Here is a 24,010-nt window from a genome sequence, read left to right on the forward strand (position 1 = left end):
ATTTAAAACGAAGTCCACCGTTCGAGATGATGAGGGCGGTTGGTAAAGGTGTGTGTCTTTTGTATTTCATACCACATTGGTGAAAAGTTTTCCTTTATATTCGTTCCTTTTAAACCCTAATCTTGAAGACGCAATAGATCTATTTACGGAAGAATGCCAATGGCGAATCATGTAAGCATGCAAAAAATCTAAGGTAGCCGATTTCTATTTAGGGATAAAATTATCACACTCAAAATGATCTGAACATAAGGTGAAATCGAATATGGAATCGTTTTGGGTTTTGTTTGTTCTATTTCATCTTCTGTCTGCTTTTTAAAGGTTCGCTCCCTAAGGTTCCTAGATTACTTTTTGCATCACGTACGTGCACAGTCAGTCCTCGTGTATTGTATAGATTCCTTCAATTCTACACCATGTGCTTTGTTCATGTGTTGCTTTAGGCGAGGTCTACGGCCAAAGCTGCTCCCGCACTGGTCGATTGGAACTGATTCAACCATGCACCATTTGGCGGTGGATCTTCTTGGCGGAAAACATGTTTAACCTTTCCTCGTATAGGTCACTATTGTACGACCGCGGATTGGCGTGCGGAAGTTGATGAATTTTGAGTGCCAGCTTTCGCTTGAACCGTGCCAGGCAGTGGCCACATGGGAACCGCTGCTCCGAGATATATGTTACCACGTGGATCGATACTTCTAACTGTTTCTTGAACACTTTCCCGCACACCGGGTGGTATTTGAGAGTGAGCATTTGACGAAACGGTTTGCCAAATTCCTCGCTGCAATAGATTTTATCCGCGATACCGCACGACTTCTCGTGGAGTCTGAGACCGCGGTTTGGGAAGCATCCTAGATCACAAATTTTGCAGATGTCTGACCGCTTCCGGTTAGAAATTTTTTGGTGACGTTCGAGTAGTGTTGCGGTTGAAAATCTCTCATAGCCGGTATTGTGCTCAAACGGACGGATTGACCTGTCCGCTATACGTTACTTTCCGTACTTTTCGTCTCGATTACTGACCAGTTGTTAGCTACTTTTGAATTGTCTGAAAGGGCAGCCGCAATAAATAAACTTAGATCACGCGTTGAGGGGAATGAATCAATAGAATCATCAATCGATATCGTACACCACATTATGACCACGTTTGTTTCAATTGGAACCCATTTTTTTGCATCTATCTTGTTTATCTGTATGCAAATCCTCTTTTAGAACCGATTGCTTTCGATTGCTTTCCTCGATCGATTCCACAAAGACGTCGGCAACGAAGAATTTTATCAGATTCGAAATATCTTTTCCGTATTCCATCGATATCGGCCAGTTCATTGCAACATTGGCTACAAATGTTCTGAGTGAGTCCATCATTGTTCCTGATCTAAGAGGTGTGAAGTTTCACATTAGATTTATAGAAATGTGTGTACTTTTAGAAAATAGTGCCTTACCTTAATACCGACGCAATCAAAGATCAACTTTACAATTGTACTACCGTAATTTTCATCGAAAATGAAAAATTATTCAATGCCACCATCGCCCCAACACAAACGACATTGTTTCGGAATCTTCATTATGTGATCCAGTGGTGTGGTAATAACTTTTCACGGCATATATTTACTTGATGGCCGAATAGCATATTCAATAAAGCGGGTAAAATATTTGAATCGAAACTGTTTACATTGCGAAAGCGTTACTTACGTTACAACAGATTCGGATAACGTCTACGTAGTGGTGGGCTCTCTATTTGGTGATATAGCTCTCAAGTTTGTAAATGTAAGAATAGGATGTCCTACCCCCCAAGTACATTTATCATATCATAGCAGGAGTTTCATTTTTATTCCAATATCTAATAGTTTCTGAGAAATGTGAAGAAACATGCTATCTCCTTTTTCAATATCCTAGTTTTTATTTATATGGCAGCTTGAATTTTCATGGATATTTTCTTAAACTAAGCAGGACAACTTTCCCACAGCCAATAACATTATTTTTTTGAAGGAAATCGCCTTTTTTTACATACACCTTGAAGAAAACGGGATTGAATTCAGACTGTACCAAGATTATTAGAACTAGAGGTTGGGTCACACAGCTTTTCATGTCTCTTTACCTTGTTGGTACCGATAACCAAAAACACACAATTTTGAGGTTAGAATTGCCGGGTGTTGTAGATGCACAGATAGGTGTTTGCCTTAAAGTTCCAATAAAATAGTTTTTCTGATACAGGAATCACATGGTTGGTAGCAGTCGATCAGTATAAATGTGTTTTACATCCTGGTTTAGCTGTTTTTTGTTACAGAATTGAGTTCAAACGTTTATTACGAATGTTTGTTTTGGGTATCATAAATTCCAAGATGGCGCAATGTTTACCTGTCAAATCGCTCCACGTAAACCAACCTTGGGAGTAACCTTGGACTGTACATAACGTCCAGGGACAAGTGATGAGTTACACGACTCTTCTCATGGCGTTCCAACTCTAGTTCGGTTCTGAATAAAGTTCGTCCCTATGAGAATCGAGTTTAATCCGTAGGTGCAAGGTGTTGGGGTCGTCCGGTGATTGCTGCCTTGGCTAGTTCGGATCGTTGATTCTGGGTGAGGTTGTTGGAATAGGGAAAACGATCCGAATCGCTCCGCGTCACTTACGGATAGCTCCGACCCGCAGGTTTGGGTCGATCTGTCCACCACTATCAGGAACTTTGTTACATATGTGAATACACACGTTTGTTTACAAACAACATGGACCTAGAATCCATCTATCTAGTGGAAAATTTGAGCACTTATAACTTCGAAGATACCGTTTTCCTAGCCGCCGATATTGATGCCATAGTGGAAAAGTTAATGCAACCCCTAGTGACGAAAGAAGTGGAGAAAATACTTTTCTTGGCACATGTTCTGAAAACCGCCATCCATATCTGTCGCACGATTGTACACAACTACGAGACGCTGGAGGAGTTGCTCAAAGTGAACTGGAGTGCAACGCAAAATGGTGTAAGAAAATGGGAGTTTTACGAAAAACTCGCTTCGGATGATCCGGTGAAAATGATGTCCAATCGAATATTGTTGGCCAGAGATGGTGCGGGATGCCTCGGTATAATGCAAGAATTTTACCGAATGCACTACTCCAAAGAGGCTTTCAAAGCAATGCTAGTGAATGTACACAAATCTATTCCGTTTATCTCAACGAACAATGCATTTAATGATTTTAAAGCGAGTATCATTCACACAGATGATTTGCACAGATTTGACGAGCCGCACAGTTGCGAATCTATTGCTGGAAAAGCCAAATCTATTAACGTTTCCGACATCATTACGCTTTCCAGTTTGATAAATGGACCGAATTTTAAACAAGATGTCGACGAGTTTCAAGAAAGAATCGCCAATTCTCCCGATGAAGAAATAATAAGCAAACAGATTCTGGTGCTTAGGAAATTGTTCAACACCACGAAATCATTAAAAAGTTACCAAGAGGCGTTAAAAAATGATTTGTTTTATCGTGCAAACGTGATGTTACTGAAGTTGTATCATGATCGACTGCTGGCCAAAAACATTTGTTACGATACCAGTGTAATCATGTTGCTCTATCTTCTTCAAAGTGATTCTCTTCATGACACGCTGTTAAGGGCTGAATTTTTGAACGAAACTCGCCTAGGAGGTCCGGAACGGTTAAGAACTGTGATGCTTGAATTGCAAAATTTTCGATGAAATATAGTAGAATGAGTCTTAGTAAAAGAACTATATTTCTATGACTAATTATCGAAAGAAATGTGACCATTTACTCGGAATATGATAAACGATACGGAGCTAGCAAACCCTAAGCATGTAGTATAAACTTGACGTGACGGATGTTTTGCTGTCAGAGGGATCTTGGACCAGCATTCATTTCAAAACAGAGAACCGCAAAGAACAGTTCCAGTTCGGCGTCGCATCAGAGCGGATGGTTAGCAGTGCACGAGGTTCCTGAAAAGGGTTAGCTGAAAAGTAAGGTTATCTTAGGCACGGCCGCGTGGTGTCGCCGAGCTGGAGCTCAAGTCAGAGAAATCCTAGCCGACGCACATCTCGTGCTGTTTGAGTAATCAAGCGGATCACGAGTTTCGTGCGATCTGACAAACGGAAGGAAATATTCCTTTCGTTACGGCGGGTGAACAGCCGCATTTTGACTGCGCACTAGCGTGGTTGGCTAGCAGTGCTCCTGGCCGCATGGTGGCAGTCAAAAGGCGACGCCTACAGAAAATCGAAAACCACAGAAAATCAGGACATATGGCCTTTAGTTGCCAGTCCTTAACCTAAAGAGGTCTATGTCTCCAGGTTAGCTTGCGAAGGCCCAGGAAGCTGGATTCAATAGCCGTACTGGAGTAAATCCTCGCCGAATTGAAGAAGAAGAAGAACCGCAAAGAAATACAAAATATTAAAATGAGTGTTTGTCGTGGATGCTTAACGGAAGAAGCGAATGCGTACCATTTACTTTTCGCCAAATTCGGTGAAATTCCTGTGAAAGATACGTACGAATGTTGTACAGGTTTGGTCGTGGATCGCGAGGACGGTTTGCCGAGGTACATTTGTGATGTATGCTGCAAAGGGCTTCTGCAGTTCCATGCACTGCGCAAACAAATGCTTGAATCTAACGTGTATCTTCGAACAAACGACAAATCACCTACATTCGAGTGAGTAGTGGAAAACCAGTCTACAGAGCGTATGATATAAAATAATAACTATTTTGGGAATTTTACTTTTAGTTGTGAGCAGCGAAGTGAATCTTTGGATTTACAAATCTACATAGGAAATACGAATGATGGAACGGACAGCGATGACTCAACGCCGGTAGAAGAAATAGCATCGAATTACAATGTTGGAGAAAGCAGTACACACGAGGAAGATAAACATGAAGAATACGACGATGAACATCGCATCGAGTACTTGGAGGAAGCAGAACATTTGCTACTAGCTTCAGATACTGTACCTGAGCAGGATGATATAGAAGATTCGAAAATACGATGCTGCGGCTGCCCGAGTATACGATTTAAAACCGAGAAGGAGTTGTCTCACCATTCACAGGATGTACACGCCAAAGATCGGATTAATAGTAACGTACGCCCGTATGAGTGTGGCGTTTGTTTTAAGCGCTACTCAACGATACTGTTACTTGAGCGACATCGCAGCATGCCATTTCGAGGTCGAAATTACCAGTGCACCGAATCTGGCTGCGAAGCCCGCTTCGTTAGTCGTAGCGCACTGTATAACCACAAAAAAAGTAAGCACTCGGACATACGGTCCTACTCGTGCGACTTGTGTGATATGACCTTCTTTACCAGCAGCACCCTATTGTCGCATCGTAAGATCCACTGCGAAAAGCAGTACCAGTGCCAAACCTGCTTGAAAATGTTTCACCGCCAGAATGACTTGCTCTCCCACCAAGCGTTACATCTCGACGAGCGGCCGTTCAGTTGCGATCGCTGTGACTCAAGGTTTAAATCCCGAAACAATCTGCGAAGTCACCAGCGTACACATGAGAATGGGCCATGGCTGGCGTGTATGTATTGTGATGCCACTTTTAACACCTACAATACTCGAAAGGTGCACCATTTGAGCCATAAAAATATTGTTCCTTTCATGTGCGACTATTGTGGTAAAGTTTATAAACGGAACTTTCCATTAAAATTGCACATCGAGAAAGTTCATGGCAGGGTTTGCGACGGTACCATGGGCAAAACTGTAGCTGAATCTGCTTTAAGTTATTCGGAGTAATTTCAAACAATTAAATATAAACTTTATACTTCCATTCCAAACAGATTTGTGCCTTTAGTACAAAAAACTGCGACACTGCCCTTCGAGTGTCTATTGTAGCCTCGATTGTGGTAGTAAAGAGGTGGTTTTCACAATATGTACAATCAGTCTGTCCGCGACAGCCGAGCGGTAGCGCCGGTTAGAAAATTGGCCCATGAGCTCCGAGGCTTAATACCTCGATGGCGTGGTTTCGAATCCCAACAGAGAGCGGACCCTGTACGAGAGGACTGACTATCCACGTACACATAGAGTAAAAGTTTCGTAAGCCCTTAACGGGTAGGCATGACCAACGACGTTACGTTACCCAAAGAAGAAGAAGAAGGAGAAGAATAGTCTTATACAATTTTATATAGATTGAATCAATATTTATAACACCCTCGGTCTTCATGAAATAAATTTTTATTTTAAACTTATGTGATCGTAGTGTTTTGTACACTTATCAAACTCTCTGAAAACTGTAAAAAATGTTTGTCATTTGTGTTTTTAATCATATTTTAGCATAAGCAATAATGAATAACAAAAATGAATCATTTGCCATCGTATTTTTCATATCTACTTTAATGGCCAGCAAACCCCCTTTATTGTGTTGAAAATCGGTTATAATGTGTTTAGAAGACCTGAGAAATCACCCCCCTTTTACCAAAAATCAGTGAGCTAAAATGTTTTAATTCTGAAAACTATTCACACCATTCACACCATTCACCAAAACATTTCTTACATCTTGCTGGGAAAGTTACTGGAATTTGTTGAATCATGTAAATCATCGCTCATAAATCACTCAACGTTTGAAGTATGAACGACTAAAACAAAGTAAATATAAAAAATATCAATAAACAATGATACATTCTAGGCTAATTATTAGTATAACAACAAATAATAGAAAATGTTTTACAAATCGCTTAGATTTTCTTACCGCCCTTTACAAATCTCGCCCAAACATGAAGAGAGAGCTCCTAAATTAAACGGGGAGAGTTTGGGGCCCCACGGTATCCGCACCGTGTCATGCCAGGCCGGAGCCGAGAGTCTTACAAATTTAGCTCATTACGGCGCGCGGGAAGGAGTAAATAGCCGTATTTACGGGTTTTGCGCACCGCATGTGCTCGTACCGGTCGCGCGTACGCAGGGGCGTCGATCTCGGAAGATGGATGAGCTCGTGGTGTTGCGTGCCGCTGCGGACACTCGCCGTGTCGGTTCCCGTGCACGGCGTCGGTCGGCTGTCTGCGCACTGTCGTACGGTGCCGGCGCAGGCACCATCAGCTGGACCGGACACCGGTCCGAGTCAGTGCTGGTCGGGATTTGGTAGCGTTTGGGTTGGATTGCCAGCCGATTGGCGCTAGACGCTTCTCAGCCATCCCGAAACCTCGTCGTTCGCGATCGGTCCTCGTGTGGCCGCGGCCTGTTTGTTGTTTTTCCTTCGTCGCGGCAGTGTTTGTTCCGGTGAGTCCGGTCGGAAACCGTCAATCGGCACCGTTTTCGTGCACGTGCTTTACGGTTGGCACGCAGTTTCACAAGTGGTGGAACGAGATTTCTGCTGCTGCGTGTTCGGTTTTCAATGCAGGCGTGGGCATAGGCGTAATTCACCTGAGCAAACCACTACGGCCTTGCGATTGAGAGTGTGTGTGCATTTCTAGTGTTAGTAGCAAGTGCGAATAGTCCGTTGTTTGTTCGTTTTAGATATTGTTTTTCAAAATGCTTCCCGATCTTGACGTCCCCGACTATTCTACTACAAGCCATTTGAAGTAAACCTTCCAGGCACCAATATTCACGGGAACCAAAATAGCACCGCTATGAGGCAACCAACCTGTAATCATAATTCATGAAGTCTTGAAACCGTCTGCCATGTGGGCGAGTCAATGATCACGATTCGAACGTGCTGTCAGGCGTGCCTGAAATGAACCGATCGAATTTGATCGTATCACTAGAAGGGAATCAATTCAAGCAACAGAACGAGATTTTTGCCCGATTCGCACCAAATGCTCAAAACGGACACATCGTTCGATCAAGGTCGAAATGAGGCCATAGTGCCGCTTGCTCCGAACCGGCCTCTAAGTGCAAGCGTGGGATCGAACAGAGATCGTTGGTCCTGGGGGTTTGGGGCAAAGACAACGGAGTAGGCACACGAGATGTTAGTTGATATATTTATAGCGTATTGGATTTTTTGTGTAAATTTTAAATTTCTAAATCCGATCGTTGTTGACCGGCCGCCTGGTCCTCGTAAACAGTTTCGTCCGTCGTGTGTGCGAGTTAGTCGAGACCGGACCACCTGGGCTAGGGAAGGATTCTTCTCGATCGTGCCCCTCGATTTTAATCACTCCCGGTTTTGCTTGCCATCCCGTCAAGGACAGCCCTCCCGGAATACCGCCAATTGTTTCCGCTCGAAGGGAAAAGCGACACGGTGCTGTGTTGGAGGTTTATGGTGGGTTGAGGCTAGATTGTTTTCCCGAACGAAAGCAACGCAAGATTAAAGAATGCAAATGGATGGTTTTAAAAATGAGAACTTGTTTGAATGCTCTACGAAGGAGGATGGAACAGCATGTCGTGTGACTGTGACCCCCATATCACGACGATTACACCTGTTATTTGGATCTGTGCAGAATATAAACTTTTTTAAATATGTTTATTATTTTGCATCCGAGAGTTTTCATTACGCTCAGACTGCCGGAAACATGGTACGGAAAGTCGGAACAGTTGTTCAATCGTAAAAGTGATATGGCAGCTGATTCACCGAGATTTTCCGCTCAGATGACCCACAATGTGAGGATTGTTTGCATCAAAATTAGTCCAGTGCTTTTCTATAGACACAAACAGGTATTTTATTTATAGACGTCCCGAAAATTAATAGTGGGAACCGAAAGCGGGAGGGCAGGGACCACGGATCGTCACGGGAGCTCGGGAATGCAACCGATCTCCGTCCCCAACCTCCGTACCTTTGCTAAGAGTGCCAGCAAAGTGTTCGTTGGGACGTGGATGGACGTCAATGCCGACGTCGCTTTGAGTCTCCGCGACCATTAGCGGTGAGATCGACCGTAGAAAATGGTTCTGACGCTGGCCGTGACCGTGATGATGATTTTCACCGAACCTCCGCCCGAAACAACGCGCAGGGTTCGAAGGATTTTGTGGGATTTTTCTAAATAGGTTTGGAGGATTGTTACTCCACGATGTCGAGCAGACACTTGAGCGTTGGTTTACGTTTATGTTTGCTTTTTTCCAAGATATTGGTAGGCCAACGCACGCCCGTCATTCCGGAAATGGCGCTGCCAGACAACGGTGATGATTTGCTGTGTAACCTTGTGGGTTGTCTCGGTAGTGCCATTGATGAATTCTCATTGCCATTGATGATTCTATCTGGTGTGTCCGTGTGTTTTTTTGTGTTCTAAATTCGTCGACACAGTTGTAACTTCTCGGTTTATTTATCAGCGAAGTGTAAATAAAACTGATCTTTGTTTCTTAAACCCACCTTCGATCACATTGTTTGCATTGTATAATTTAATAGACAAATTGAGTCTAGGTTTTTTAACTTAAATGATACATGAATATATTTCTGAAGCTTCGATAAGTTGGATAGAAATTGAAGATAGAAAAATATGTTCACCTCCATCATGGCATTGAATGATCACGTTTGTAGTTTACATATGTTTTAAACGTCTTTCTCCGTTACCTTACATCTTCAGCGGATCGTGAATAGAAAAATATTTTCAGTAATAAAAATTGATGTACCCTATCAACGACTTCATTTAATTTGCAACAAGACATGTAACAAACCTGTTTGAAATTCTCCCCCGTTTCCCTTATTAAATGTAACGATCGCCAATTAATACACCCATTAAAAAATTTGTTTAGCAAATTGATCGTATCCATCAACCATTTTTGGGTCGTCCACCGGTCGATGACATTGAAGCCTACCTTGGACCGAAACGGAATGCGGTGCTTCCGATCGCGGCCGACATCAATTGGCGAACGAAAAACCCGCGATAGAAGTCATGTCAACCGTTCAATATTGCACCATCGTTTCCTCCTCGGACGGGTTAACGATCGAAGCGTTACGTCTCCATTTGCTGGATCCGTTTCGCAGCGGGAAAATATGCGGCTTCCCCGGCATCCACAACGCGCCCCACCCCGCCTCCGACTGGCCGTCGTCATCTGTCGAGATGAGACGCAGATTGCTTGGCAAAGTCACAAGATTTGTCAGGCTCATTAATTACTCCGGTCGTAGGCCCGCCCGCTGCTCCATCGGACACTTTGGCCACTAATAGCCGCTCATCGCTGGGGCGATGCCGGAGGGAGAATGTGTGTGTTTTTTTGTTGCTGTTTTTCTTTGGGGCTTGGCGGGTCGTTGTTTGCTTTTGCGAAAAATGTATCACCACCGTCAGGCCCCCGGAATGGAAGTTTACCGAAGGCAATGGGAATGCGGTGGAAGTGTGCTTCAACTTGCCACTTTCCTCCGTAGCATTTGCGACGTCGGGGTTTGGCCAACAAACCAGCGGCATGCTCCGGTCCCGGACAGTGTCGGATGTTTGGCTAAGCACCATGCCAACCCGCACGACGTCCACAGTGGAGCACGTTGTTTAGAGAAGTGTCAGTGTCAGTGGATAAATTGATTTGTAGAAGCTCGATGGCAGCGCGAATGGCCGCGTGCAAACTTGGCAGGGCTGAAGAAGATTTAGCAAGGTTTTGCGATGGATGCTTTCGATGGGTTCACCGCCAGGGAGTGGAGGGGCTAGGTTGAGAGTAGTTAAAAATACGATTCGCCAAACATTGTGCCAATTCCGAGCGGATGTGCAAAAGTGTGTTTGCGAATTATGGACTGATTAATCGTTCGCAGGAGCTATGCGCGCAAGCTTCATCTGAACGGTTGCACACAGATGGCTCGATCGTTTGCTTGGGGGAGATTTCAGACTCTAGATTGTTCAAGAATATTTAACATGTACTGTGATTTATTTTTTCATCTAATTTTACTGAAAACTTTCTTTAAAAAAAAAAAAATTTTCTGTGTATTACACAACTTTTTAAATGTACAATTATTATTGCTAAAGGTAGGGTAAATTGATTTGTTAATAAATTGATGAAATAAAACTTTACCCATGGATCCTTTGAGTGTGTTGGAAATAATGCCTCATCATGACCATGCCGTTAAACCTACAATTTGCTTACAACGTTGATTTTCTCTGTTGACTCTAAATTGTTTTGCTAAGTTATATCAAAACAGATCGATTCAATGTAAATGAAAAAAATAGTTTTTAACAAAACTCGCCACAAACTCCAAACGACCAAATCGAAATTTCCAACCAGTCTAAAGGCTTCCAGACCTTACGAAACAAAAATAAATGATCGACTCACAGATAAAAATGATGTACTTGAATATTGAATTAAAGAAGCCTTGCAATTTTGTTGGCCTAACAACTTTGTTTATAAGGTTTCAATTAATGAAGCCTTACAATTTTGTTAAGCTCACAGCTTAGTTTATGAGGTTTCACGTAAAGGCCAGTTTTAAGGACCATCTTAAAAAATATATATATATATTTGATGGACAATCATATTTCTATTATGACAAAATTTTCTTGTGTCTGATCAAACGATTATTTTTTGTTCGAGCTTTCCTTATTTTTTGTGTTAAATATCATTAAAGTACTCATGTTTTCGATTATTGATCACTTGGTAGGTGATTATTGAATAAAATATAACTTGTCTAATTTTTATCCTGCGTTTGTTTTAATTGACAAAATCTATTTTCAAGCTACATTTGTTTGTTTACTTTGCAATCCGTATGCTAAATTCGTTGTGATGTGAAAGAGCACACGCGAACGTATATTCAATTAAACCCGTGTCCAATCTCGGTCGGCTTGGTCTGCCACACGTCATAATCCAATAACCAATATGGATACGCTTATAGCATTCATCCACTGGGGGTAATCAAAGCGAGATGATGCTCACAACTTCCGGCCGGAGTTCCGATCCAGACGAGATCCGATCACTGCTTTGCAGCAGTTCCCGTCATAACCTGTCCATAAATTATTGCTCAACTACCGCTTTCCTAAACTTCCTCGCCGATCGTGACACGACGTTTGCTTCGTAGCTTTGAAATCGCAGCACGGTCGGCCTGAAACGAGGGGTTCACCTCAAACCCCTTCCGGCACGTCGGCCCAACGACCCCCGGCCGACCCGGTGTACGCTAAACTTCGGTCGCGAGGTCCGGTAAGGGGGTTTGAATGTTTATTTTTGGATGCAATCCAATTATAAACGCACCACGTCGCGGACCGATTCGTCGGGCGACGCGAAGTTTTAATTCCGCGGCCGTGCGAGCCGTGGCCGGGTGGAGGGCGTTTCTGTCCTTGCTGGCGACCCGGCGGAGGGAACGACAACAAACCGCACACCCGAACCGCCGGATGATTGACCGTGTCGGCATACCGGATCCGGATGGTCCGTTAGGTTGATAGTGTTTGGATGAATCACGCTTCGCAATAGTGGCCTCTCGGTTTCCACGTTCGTTATTGTAGCCCTTTGGGTCACATATTGAGCATCTCCATTGTGATAGTGTGAGTGTGTGAGATTGTTTTTTTTTATCTTGTGATACAGTGTTGCGCGAGAACCGTGTCTGCGTGGTCAATTAATCGAAGAGCAATCTGAGGTGGTCACGGTCCTACCTCAACGTGAAAAGCGGCCGCAAGAGTGTGCGTTCGTGTCCGTGCTGCTGCGCAGAACCCGGTTGAAAAGTGCCCCGAATGGTGTGACAACACACGCACACACGGCTCCGAGTGTTGTGTTGTCCGAACGAGTGAGCGTGAGCGGGCAGCGGGAATATGCAGCTCGTAAACCGAGGCCATCGGAGTAGCAGCACGGTCGGCGCCGATGGCCACCAGCTGCCACCGGCGGCGACGACCGGCTCGGGGGACATTGCACTGATGCGATGGCCATCGCACGGATTCACGGCCATCCCGGTCGAGCCGGACGATAGCGTCTCCACCGGCAGCTCGTCGGCGGACGATGGGTCGCTCGTGGGAACCACCCGCCGCCCGTCCGCCGCAGCCACGGCATCCGCATCCCTCGACGATCGCTCCATTCCCGGGAACCGCTGGCGGCGAGCGACACCGCCGGTCAGCCAACACCACCAGCAAGGGCACCGGCGGTCGAAACAGCAGCGGCATAGCGATGCGTCGCCGTCGGTCACTGCGCCGCCGTCGCCACCGCTCGTGGCCGCCTCGTCGACCTCCTGCCTGCGCGAATGTCTGCTGTGTCGGTGCTGTCGAAGCGGTCAGTATGCGTTATCGCTCGGCAGCGATCAAACGTCAAGCGTTGTCGATCCGGATCGCGTCGGATCGGATTCACGCATCGCGATCGAGGAGTGTGCGACACGTGCTCGTCCTCCTGCGTGCCTCGTTGGTGTGCTTCGATTTGTTTACAACCAGTTTGGGTGTGTTTCTTTCTTTCTCTTTCCCTCACTCTCCCTCTCGTTGTTTGCGGTCCCTTCCCGCGGCCCCACCGTAGCCAAGATGGACGAGCAGAAGGAGGCCAGCGATCAGGAGGAAGGAAACTACGAGTGTAAGTACAATTCCATATCATAGTGGCCGGTGTTTACTTGAATTGCTTCTAAACGAGATAATAGAACTTTCGAATCATTTATTGTTTTAAATTAGAGATAATTTACTCGTATGAGTACATAAAATTTGTAGGAATGAATTATTAGCATTACAAATCTTAACCCCCAAACGTTGTGGAAGTGTATACAGTGACATTTTACTCGTATCGTGTCAAGTTGATTGGTGAAACAATAAAAATATTCCTTCACTTATGTCACCATTACGATTTGTTTGCAAAAATACACTTCCAATGCTTACCGAAATGAAAGTAGAGTGGCATTTTTATACTTTTGCATATTTTTTAGTTGCTTTTTGCACCCTGTTTCAATATTATGGACTGTTTCAATATGATGGAATTGTATCTATGAGTATCTATTAAAAAATTTTGGGATCGAATCCCAACCGAGACCGGACCCTCCCCTGTACGAGAGGACTGACTCCACGTACAACAGGGAAACAAGTCTCGTAAGCCCTTAACGGGCAGGCATGACCAACAAGGTCGTTACGCCAAGAAGAGATCTATTAAAAACTGTAAGTTTTTAAAATTTTAGCTACCGAACGAAGGCGAAATTCGTGTAAATTTTACTAAAAGGATATGTTTTTATCAAATTACTTATCCACGAGCTGCGAGTCTATAAATAACTTTTAAAACTAGAAAATAATTTATATTGAATTTTTGGTCGAGCGTAGACGTGATAAATTTAAGCGAAAATTATTTTTCCATTAAACAGTTCGAAGTTAGGTGCGAAGAATTTGTTGAAATTCTTAGAATAGTTTCTTGGTAATAAAATGTTAAGTGACCCACGGTTTAGCGGCCAGAAAGAACAGTGATTTCGTAAACTCGATTTGTGAGGAAAAAGGAAAATTCCACCATTAAATCGTGAGCTCGAGTTGGAATCTTCGGCACTTGTATGGGGGAGGGGACGTGAAGTAATATATTTTCGTTGTCACCACCAGTCGTTTTCATTTACCGCTTGGATGTGGTATGTTTAACCAGATTGGACGAGTTTCATGCTACAGGATTGTTTTTTTTTTCGTTTTTGCGTTGTACCTATTCTTCTAATGAGGCAGCGACATGACGAGCCACTGTATATGTTTCGAAACCCGATTTGTGTCATGCTGCGTGCGCCTTTATCTTTGGGTAGAAAAACAAAATAAGTAGGAGAAAAATAGGTACAAATAAATGGCCACCATTTAGAGCTGAAGGGACAGGAGGGTGAACTATGCTGTTGAGCTAATATGCTGTTGACAAACGTGTCGTGTTAGGACGATTGAGCAATTAACAGGTTTTCTTCAGCTCTACGTGGTACGCGAGGTTATGAGTTTTTAAGCACGACACTTTCCGAATGCCGTGACCAGGCCGTGGGCAGTAGTTAAGTATGTGATGAAAAATTCACCAATTATAAGTGTCATGAAGGTGGCTGGTGGTACAAATATATCAAGTTTTCAAGTAGTTAAACGGACGATCAATCTACTTCCTAATCTACCAGCGATTGCCAATAGGACGATTCATTTTGTTGCAAGGTTGTTCAGTGAAGGAGAATAAATTAAATATCAAAGACAAGAGGATACAGTTTATCATAAATTTATTTGAATTCAATTTTTCACTCAGAAATAAAAGACACAAAAGAACAACAAATGGCGTCAAGTGTGCCGAAGTTCCTCGAACCGATTGTCCTATGAATACGAAATCAACTTCGGGTTTCAGCAAGGAACGGACACCGTCTTGTTCTTTCCTCCACTCCTCTTCCCTTGCTTCTCTCTGCCCACCGCCAAACTTTCACACGCAGAACCAAGAATAAACGAATCAAAATGAATTTGTGAAAATTTCGGTATGAATCTTTGCCAGCTCGTTAAGATGGTCAAAAATCCACGCCGAGAACCACGTTGGCGTTTGATTTATGGATGGTGAGTGTGTTTATCGCTCGTATTCATAACCGTGAATGTTTAATGAGCGGCAACATCGCGCCCTATTGAATGCCGGAGAATACAGCGCAGCGACGAGGGTGCGAGGATTTGGCCGCAGAATCGGAATTCGGAATTTTTTGTTTTTAATTTTTGCCTCAGCAAACATAGCTTCCTTTTGAAAGATAAGAAGTTTTAACTTGTTTGCAATGTTATGCAGAAATAACTTTAGCTATCCGTAAAAAATAAACTTTTTAAACGGTTGAATTTTATGATTCACAAGCGTATAGGTCATGGTTCCATGCAATATATTTCGATTCAGTCAGAGTCGGGTCGGTGAGGTCTTGAGGGAAATGACAAACATTTTCAATGTCACTTTAGCTTTTCCCAACAACGTGGCTGGCGAAGCTAAAAAGCAACAACATCACACGATGCTGACGAAAGTGGCCAACCGGTAGCCCATACGTATCGAAATCGGGCAGGGGCGTGTAGGAAAGAAATAATTTTTTCGTGCTGCCAAAATTTTCGCCACACGCCACCTTTTTCGGGTGCTTGGGAGGAACATTTTCGAATTTTTACCACGCGCTTCCTCCCGATCGAGCCTTCCTTCTTTTTTTTTCGTTCTGCGCTTTGGCGAGACAATAAATTGTACGAACGAGCGAGAGCTGAATGAAATGAAGAATAGCAGCTGCCGGCATGCGGGTTCAATTTATCACACACACCCAGAGCATCACAATCCTTTCGGGAATTCGGCACAGGAAAAGAATTCACCCGTTGAAAGGCTGCTGCAGCCAGACGCAAACACTAATTTGGCACAATGGCGAAACGAGGGCCCGGTGATTCGGAGTGGTTTTATCTTTTCACACCAGCCAAGGGTTTGCACGGTCAGTGCCAGCTGGCCAGTGCAGAGGGGGGGGCGGAACATTTCCCGGGGGTGCTTATCTCTCGGGATTATCCACCGTCTTGGCCGGGATTATCCACTGACCGTGAACGATTGTACTGACCTTTCTTTTCGTTCTACCTTTCTGATCATTGCCATTCGTCCCACATTTCGACTTCGGGCGGTGAAAGCGGGGTTTTTCCTCATCGATCAAGGGGAAGCTTTTCTTCGCGTTGATTCCAGTGTGGCAGCTTGAGTAATTGCAGCTGGTGTTGCACTTAGATGTCACCGAATCATTGCATGAATGCATAATTTAGAGTCAACAGCTGCAGTTGCGGTTGCACAGTTCGGCTTTAACCGTCGGTGAAGCGTGTCCGTCAACGAAAAGAAGCAAATTTAATCATACCGTCAGCGGAGGTGACAGGCGATGATGTTAAATTTTCCCTCGGCAAAATTTGAGCACGTGCGATGTTAAAAGTTTTTAAACCCTTCGAATAGAACTCAAATCGGTTGGTTAAGGCAGTAAACAATTTCAATAAAGCTAAAGGGGAGCCTCCTTTACAGAAAAATATATATTTGCACGCTTTATGTTAACAAGTTGAAACTTTAGCATATTTTCTATCAACAAATAATTTTTCATCTATCAACAAAAAATCATTTTTTTGCCTCAGGTAATAACTATGTGAGGGACGGAATGGCTTGGACTGGGAGGCAACATGTATAGCTTAAATTGCATGTCCTTCCATTTTTTTTTTGGAGATCCATGATAAAATTTACTTATTTGACCATCATAAGAAAATAAATACAATATTTTCAAAACCGAACAGATATACGATTTATTGCTTTTTTATTCGCCATGTTAAATCATTTATATGCGATTTATGATGCCTAAAAATGCACAATCTCAATGGAATTTGTTTAAACAATGCTCAATATTTACAAATTATTTATTTATTGTGATACAGTCATTTTCTATGAATAGAACATAAACGAGTCGATCGCCACTGTAAACTCCGGTACCGTATCGTAAAACTGGAATATGGCATCTTGAAACCCATCATGGCATCTGTGAACTTCGTTACTGATTCTATCAACTTGAATATCACATCCTTAAACATCATTATAGGATTGCTTACCAATTGGTAACAAGACTATTTCTCGGTTTGCATTGCACCTTGTTCATTTTGTTTCCTTTGGAAATCAATTCTTTACAGTTTTCTTTTAGTAACCTTTTGAGAAAATTTGTGATACTCATGGTAAATCAAAAGTAGAAATGCATTAAAGTATTGCAAAGTTTAACAATATTACTGGTCCAAAACGGTGTATGTTGTCCAAACGGTGTAATTCAAAATAACAAAACAGTAATCGTGAAAGTTCAATTACTTGTAGTAATAGACATGATTACTGCAGGTGCAAGGAAGACTCTATACCTCATCAGATTAGATCACCGCTAATGACCCCTCGCTGTCAACATCTTCACTTTGATCTCACCACTCGCCGGACGGTGGGCTAGACGTGAAGTTTCCAGCATGAAAGATTGCCATGGAGTCATAGTAAACCGGCTGCATGTTGCCGTGCGGCATAGTAGCGAAGCGTTACATCACGCTTTTCCGCGTGACAGAGGCCATACAAACCGGCAAGCCCCGGGCATGTGGGCAAAGGATAAATATTTACCTTGCTCTCACGTTGAGCGGAAAAGAAGCCTCTGCCGGTCTCGGAGGTCCGAGTGTTTGTTATTTCCCTGCTCCGATTTGTTTTACCCCATTTTCGACTTGCCTTTAACAAACACACACAGTCATACTAATACATAGTGTTTTTTTAAAGTCTCTTTGTTTGCAAATTGCATTGCGAACAGTTCACTTCTGTCGGAGTCGCTAGAGTCAATAGTATATGTTTATCCTTTTACGTGGCATGCTTCGAACACAAGAATCGTTCTACGATTACGACGTTGACTCAAGCTTTGTTTTATCAGACAAATACGATATGCACAACACTTGATCGTTACGAAATTAGCTTCGGGGAAAAAACATTCCAATTTCATTTATTCATATTTCAAACTCTTTTCCTCTACCGTCCACTTGTGCGCGCGATAAGCAATGATACGAAAACAAATTTGGGGAAAAACATAGACTATTGATTGTTTGCGAAAAAACAACTACATTTGGCAACACGTAATGTAAGCCAGAAGCCTTTTTGTTGGTCCACTTTAACAGCAACACATATTTGGAATTTTTTATTTTTTCAACTTAGGCAGGGAGTAAAATACGCAAAAAACTCCATTGAGGCAAAGAGGGGTGAGAAAAAAGAGCATATTTGTTCGCCACAAATCGGAAGTGGGGAACCGAAATGGTTCGCTGGTCGAATATTGAATTGAATTTTTGCGTGCTACCTCCCCGTCATGTTAAGTGCTGTGCCAAAATTGAACTACGACGTGGAATTGAGCTGTTCCGGGCGTTAGGCGATTCATTTGGCCACCGGTCGAAAGATTAGCTGCTTGTTTGCACTAGTGTTTAGGAGCATTAGTTTTGCACGCTCCGTAGAACGCTCCAGCGCACGCACTCGTTCACTCATAATCGGATCACATCCAGCTTCTGTCTGCTTTTCATAAGGCAAACGGCTCGAGTGGCAAGTGGATCGATTTCTCGAGAGTCGTTGATGTGTTTATGTTTTTGTGGAAGCATGGCGGGGTTTCCACCGGGCGTTTCTAAACGCCCTCCTCCGGCACGCGGTCTCTTTTGAACGGTTTGAAGTGGAACAGTGCTTTAAATAGAGTGCGTGTGTTTAAACCTGACGAGCTCCAGCGGATGGCTAGTGCCATATGCGAAATGTGAGGTACGCTTCCTGCAGAAGATAATTTATTTCATAGCATCCATTCTAATTGCAGTGGTCTTCAACTCCTGAAGAATGTTAGCAGCTCCAATGCTCCAATACTCCCTATTCCATAGAACATAAGTTCACAATCGGATTATAGAATTTTGATTCTATTATAGACATACATACAGAAATTATTTTTAAATTGACAGCCCAAATCTCCTTACCTGAATACTAGAAAAAACTAAGTTACTAAGATAGAAACTAAGATTTCATCATGTAATTTTTAAATTAATTACTTCGACGATATTGAAATAATACAAATCAAGCATGTATACAATTTAAGTCACAACCCAACTATTTAAACACAGTCTTAGTACAAAATATTATTCAGCTCATGTTGTTGTTCTGCAGGCTCCATGTAACTTCAAACTTTCGTCTTTTCATCTGAAAGTGGAGCTATTTTTATCCGACCAATTCACATATTATTTAAAATATCTGATGTATTTTTATTCATGATATCTTACAATGGTATAGCTTTGAAATTTGACCAAACCACTTTCACACACGTGAAGTCATGCTGGCTTTACATTTTCAAGCAACCGGCCAGGGTGAATTTTAGTAAGTGTTTATGATGTGTCTGGTTTATTGATTTCTCTGCTCTTTTCACTTTTTAAGCTGCTAGCTGGCGTGGGTCTATAGCGGTATAAAAAACTAAAAACGGTTTTCCCCAGTTATTCTCAATTCACACCAATAAATCAAACTTTCTGATGAACAAATAGAGTCCATTTGTAGACGAAGCTTCTATGTACCGAAACGATAATAACTAAAACAACGTCCACCACACGGTCTTTCCACTTTCCGCTTGCAAAGCATGCAGACCCAGCCAGCCTCGGAAACGCGACTCATGTATGGAGGATTTTAGTCAATGAACGCAAGCACATGTGCAACATTAATCTTTTCGCGAGAACCTCAACATCCGAAAACAGAACGCGTTTGTAGTTCTGTTATGTTTTCACGGGCATCGGTGGTGATGCCGATTTGGAAATAGTTCGAGGTGTTGCTGAGCATCGGCAGCGTATTCTACTGATTTGTTGATTGAAAACGTCTCGCATATACCGTTCGATTATATCGGCAAAATTGTTCCTCGCATTGTTTCACGGTCAATGGATTATAGGCCAAAAAACAAGCATTAATTAGCTGTAATCGAATGGAACTTGAAATTGTGTATGCTGCTCTTAACAAAAACAGTTTTGTAACAGTTACAACAAACATTCTAGAAAAATGTATAACTCACAATTATTTTTGTTAAGCATTTATTAACTACTGCGCGGCATAACATGTTTGGGAGCCAAGAACCAATTACGGCAATGACAAAAAGTTTTAATGAGGTTTACTGCGCTATTGATTTTCATGGGAACACAGACATTGTGAGAGGAGGGTTAATATATGTGTTAAGAAATACCTTTATTAGAATTAAACATGTGTTTGTTATAATAATTAATGATAATAAAATAATAGTAATAACTTATAATAATTATTAAATTAATGACCACCGATCTACAATATACCGTCTTTCGATCACAGTAACTTTTTTCGGAGGGATGCATTGTCCTATGAAGAGATTATTATTATTACTATTATTATTATTATTATTAGGATGTTGTGCCACTTAAAAAGAAGGATGTGTGTGATTGCACGCGTAATAAAATATGTATGGAGACGCCTGGTGGTTTATAAATAGTGCACCCAATTGTGTTTTTATTGTAAAATATGAAATAATCTGTGATAAAGCCGGTCTATGGATAAGCTGAAATTGATTTTATAATCAATACCAGTTTTTATACTACCAGTTTGCCTCTTGTGCAGTTTATAAAGTTTTCTTGCGGATAAATAATTTTGTGCAGTAAATAGGTTTGGAATTATTTTTTTTAGAATATTGCTAATTTGAGTAGTATTGTAAACGAATGCTTTGTTGTACCGGTTAGAGTTTACTTATATTTCACTACATTCCTTTTTGTAGCTGTGAGTTTCACTTAAAATTTCGTGAGTGAACCATAATATGGAGGCGCCTGGTAGTTTGTAAAAAAATAGTTACAGAACGAATATGATTGTAATGTTTGAATGTAACATTTCCTGTTAGTGTTAACACAAACAATCGCTCAAAATGCTTCGCAGATCGAGTCATTAACTAAAATTGAATCATGTGTTTATTGCATAATAAATGATCCGAACGCTTTATTGGAGTTTATTGCGCTTTCCGACGATCTGATCGAAGAGAAAATTTCTCGCGATCATTTGTATCTTGTGCAACATATAAACAGGTCATTTTCCATTCCGATAATAGTAACAGCAATAACGTACGCGAGAGTGGAACCTACGTTTCACCCAACCGAACCAAGCCGAATGGGGAAAACTGGCCAAAGAAGCAGTTAGTGGTAACCTGATCGCTTCCAACGGGAGGGGAAAATACTACGCGTCTTTCCATTCACGTCGGATTTTGTATCACGTTCCTAACCTTGGTCATTTTATAGAGCGATCGGTTTGCTGTTGAATAAGCGTGGGTGCACAATGGGAGAGGTTTAAATCTTTATTAATTCCTTGCTCTAGCCTAGGGTACTCCACAATTGATCGGCGTGTGCCGTTCTACTTTTATTTAGTTCATTTGATTTCGTTACGTGTTCGATAACTTCGGCGAAGCACGGTTCAGTGCACGGCCCATGCGCCGACATCGTGGCACTCACGGGAAAGTAACGAGAAAGATGAAAACACACTCGCACGAAAGAGAATGAGACCGTCGACCTTCACCAGCTTCGATACACTTTTGACCGCTCATGGACCACGTTTTGCACGCACGTTTTTCTCTTCGCGTTTATCGGCAAACAATGCCGCTCGCTCAAACCGTGTGGGTGCCGTGAGCGTGGTTGCACTTTCTCCTTGGCCGTCGCATGCAAATCGCGGGCCCGAGAGCACGGAGAGCGTGCCAAAGGCAAAGGATCTGTCACGCGTCGGGTGACTCAGTCGGAGACCCGAGCGTCGACGTCGCCGCCACCTCGTGGGACGTGTCGGAGGTTCGGGATCATATGTTAATTGTCAGATGGTGGCGGCTCGTGTGGATGTGTGTTTATCAGCCTCACGCCAGTACGCCCGAAAGCGTCGCGAAAGGTAGCGTCAGTACTCCGAGGACGGCACTACGAGGCGGAGGTCCTTTCGCGTTCCGCGAGTATACGAGTGTGGGTGTGTGTGAGTGTGCGTTTATAAGGATTATGTTTTCTTGTTTTGTATTTCTTGTGCCGCTTGTTCACTCTCCGGGAGTGTCGAGACGGGACGTGCCCGCATGCGAAACATCGGTGAAAAACTCAAGAAAAACCACCACGGCACTACGACGTACATCGAACCTGCCCCTTTCGGTGGACGGAGTATGGCTGACGTTTGAAGTCTAAATTAGTTTAACACTTTCGCATCGCCAAATGCATCGGAAGCGGGGGTGGGGGAAAACGGTTTAGTGTGAGTGCAATCTGTGCAGCCCTCCACTGTGGCTCCATCCATCGGCATCCTCCTCTTCTTTGTCATGGCAACGGAAATTGATGCGCTTTCTTACGACACGGCGAATGATTTTCTCTCCGTTCCGAGAGACGTTAGCGACGTCTCGTACTGGGCTTGGGGTAAACACAAGGCGAAAGGAACGAGGAAAAAAACGAAAACCATTCCACCAACGTCCGGCGACAAAAGTGCAATCAGTCTTCATCTTTATTGCGTGCCACGGAAAGCTCCGTCTAATATCGATACTGAGCCACAGATGGTCAGTGTTTTTATTTTTATTCTTGGTTTACGTTGGTTTCATTTCTGCACCAGGCTTGGGAATTCAATCACCCACACTTTGAACCACAGTCATACTATTAAACACATTCTAGCTTCATTCTGTGAGTTAAAGATTCTTCTTTCTTCTAGTAAAATTGTTATCTTATGTCCTCTTATAATTGCTTCAGAGGAATAATATTATTTTATTTTTACGATGAATCTTTTTATGTATTGATGTGAACATCCTCTGAATAACGTGTTTTAAGAGATGTACAAGACTATGTACTTTCATCCAGACGAATCCCAATGCTGGCCATACTCGTCTCGACGAACGGTTCTTTCTTGCCAAAGATGCACACGAACGATGGCAACAAACAAAGAATGGGGAGCACACACTCACGAAACAAGAACAACCAGAAAAGTACAGAAAAAGCCAAAACTAAAGACACCATAAACCATTTCTATCACTCCCGGCGCACCCGACCACTTCTTATCCTCGGAGGATTGCAAGAACCGAAGCGGCCAGCCGTGCATCGAAGCGAGCGTGGTTTCGTGGGCTGGCATACAAGTGACGAATTTCACAAAATTCGTGCTGATCACGCTGATTCGCGCTCGCTCGCTCGCTTAAGGACACATTATATAACGCTCCAGTGAACCGGTCCCCGGGTGCGGGTGGAATTTTCTTCGATCCGTCCGGCTCCGGCCTGCAGCCGATGACTGGGGATGAATGTCGGAGCGCTTGGGATGAGACCGACGTGTGCAGATGTAGGCAAAAGGAGAAAAAAGAAAAACCCAACCTCCCCAAAGAACATCGCTTTCGCATCCAACGCCGAAGCACTGTTGTTGGTTTCGAACGGTGGGGTGGGTTGGGAGCTCGCAAGGGAAGAAACGAGCAGGAAGCGATATTGTAGCGACACACTTCAGGACTGCTTATTCGGGACAAGAACGAGACAAGTGTGGGTTTGGCACAGTGTTTTCCCGGCATCCACCCCAGTCCCATTGCCATTGGCCGACCCTAGACCGTCACCATCATCATCGCCATCATCATCATCATCATCATCACCATCATCACCATCACCATCACCATCATCAACACCATCAATGCTGATGGGCTCGCGTCGTAGGGGCGTCTTTCATAAAATCGTATTGAATGTGATCGGAACAAATCTATTTGTCTCGCTGTGTGTGTCCTTTCCGGTTTGGCATGCGTATGTGCGTGTGTTTGTATGTGTTTTGGATGTTTGTTTGTTTGTGTTTATTCGCTGGAAGTGATGCCGGTGTC

At 43.2% G+C, this 24,010-nt stretch overlaps 2 protein-coding genes across 2 annotated transcripts in view; both read left to right on the forward strand.

Moving 5' to 3' along the window:
* The first annotated feature begins 4,380 nt into the window (after positions 1 to 4,380).
* LOC131287704 (zinc finger protein 493-like) lies at positions 4,381 to 5,752 on the forward strand. Its single transcript, XM_058316781.1, has 2 exons — positions 4,381 to 4,637; positions 4,710 to 5,752. The coding sequence occupies exons 1-2, from the start codon at positions 4,387 to 4,389 to the stop codon at positions 5,716 to 5,718; spliced, it is 1,260 nt and encodes a 419-aa protein (XP_058172764.1). The 5' UTR covers positions 4,381 to 4,386; the 3' UTR covers positions 5,719 to 5,752.
* Positions 5,753 to 12,554: 6,802 nt separating this feature from the next.
* Positions 12,555 to 24,010, forward strand: part of LOC131288103 (Kv channel-interacting protein 4-like) — a 52,376-nt gene continuing 40,920 nt past the window's right edge. The window contains exons 1-2 of the mRNA XM_058317213.1: positions 12,555 to 13,013; positions 13,245 to 13,293. Coding sequence (XP_058173196.1) covers positions 12,555 to 13,013; positions 13,245 to 13,293 — 508 coding nt within the window. The remainder of the gene's footprint in view (positions 13,014 to 13,244; positions 13,294 to 24,010) is intronic.

This window comes from Anopheles ziemanni, chromosome 3 (assembly GCF_943734765.1).
Source record: "Anopheles ziemanni chromosome 3, idAnoZiCoDA_A2_x.2, whole genome shotgun sequence".
Classification (NCBI taxonomy): Eukaryota; Metazoa; Arthropoda; class Insecta; order Diptera; family Culicidae; genus Anopheles; species Anopheles ziemanni.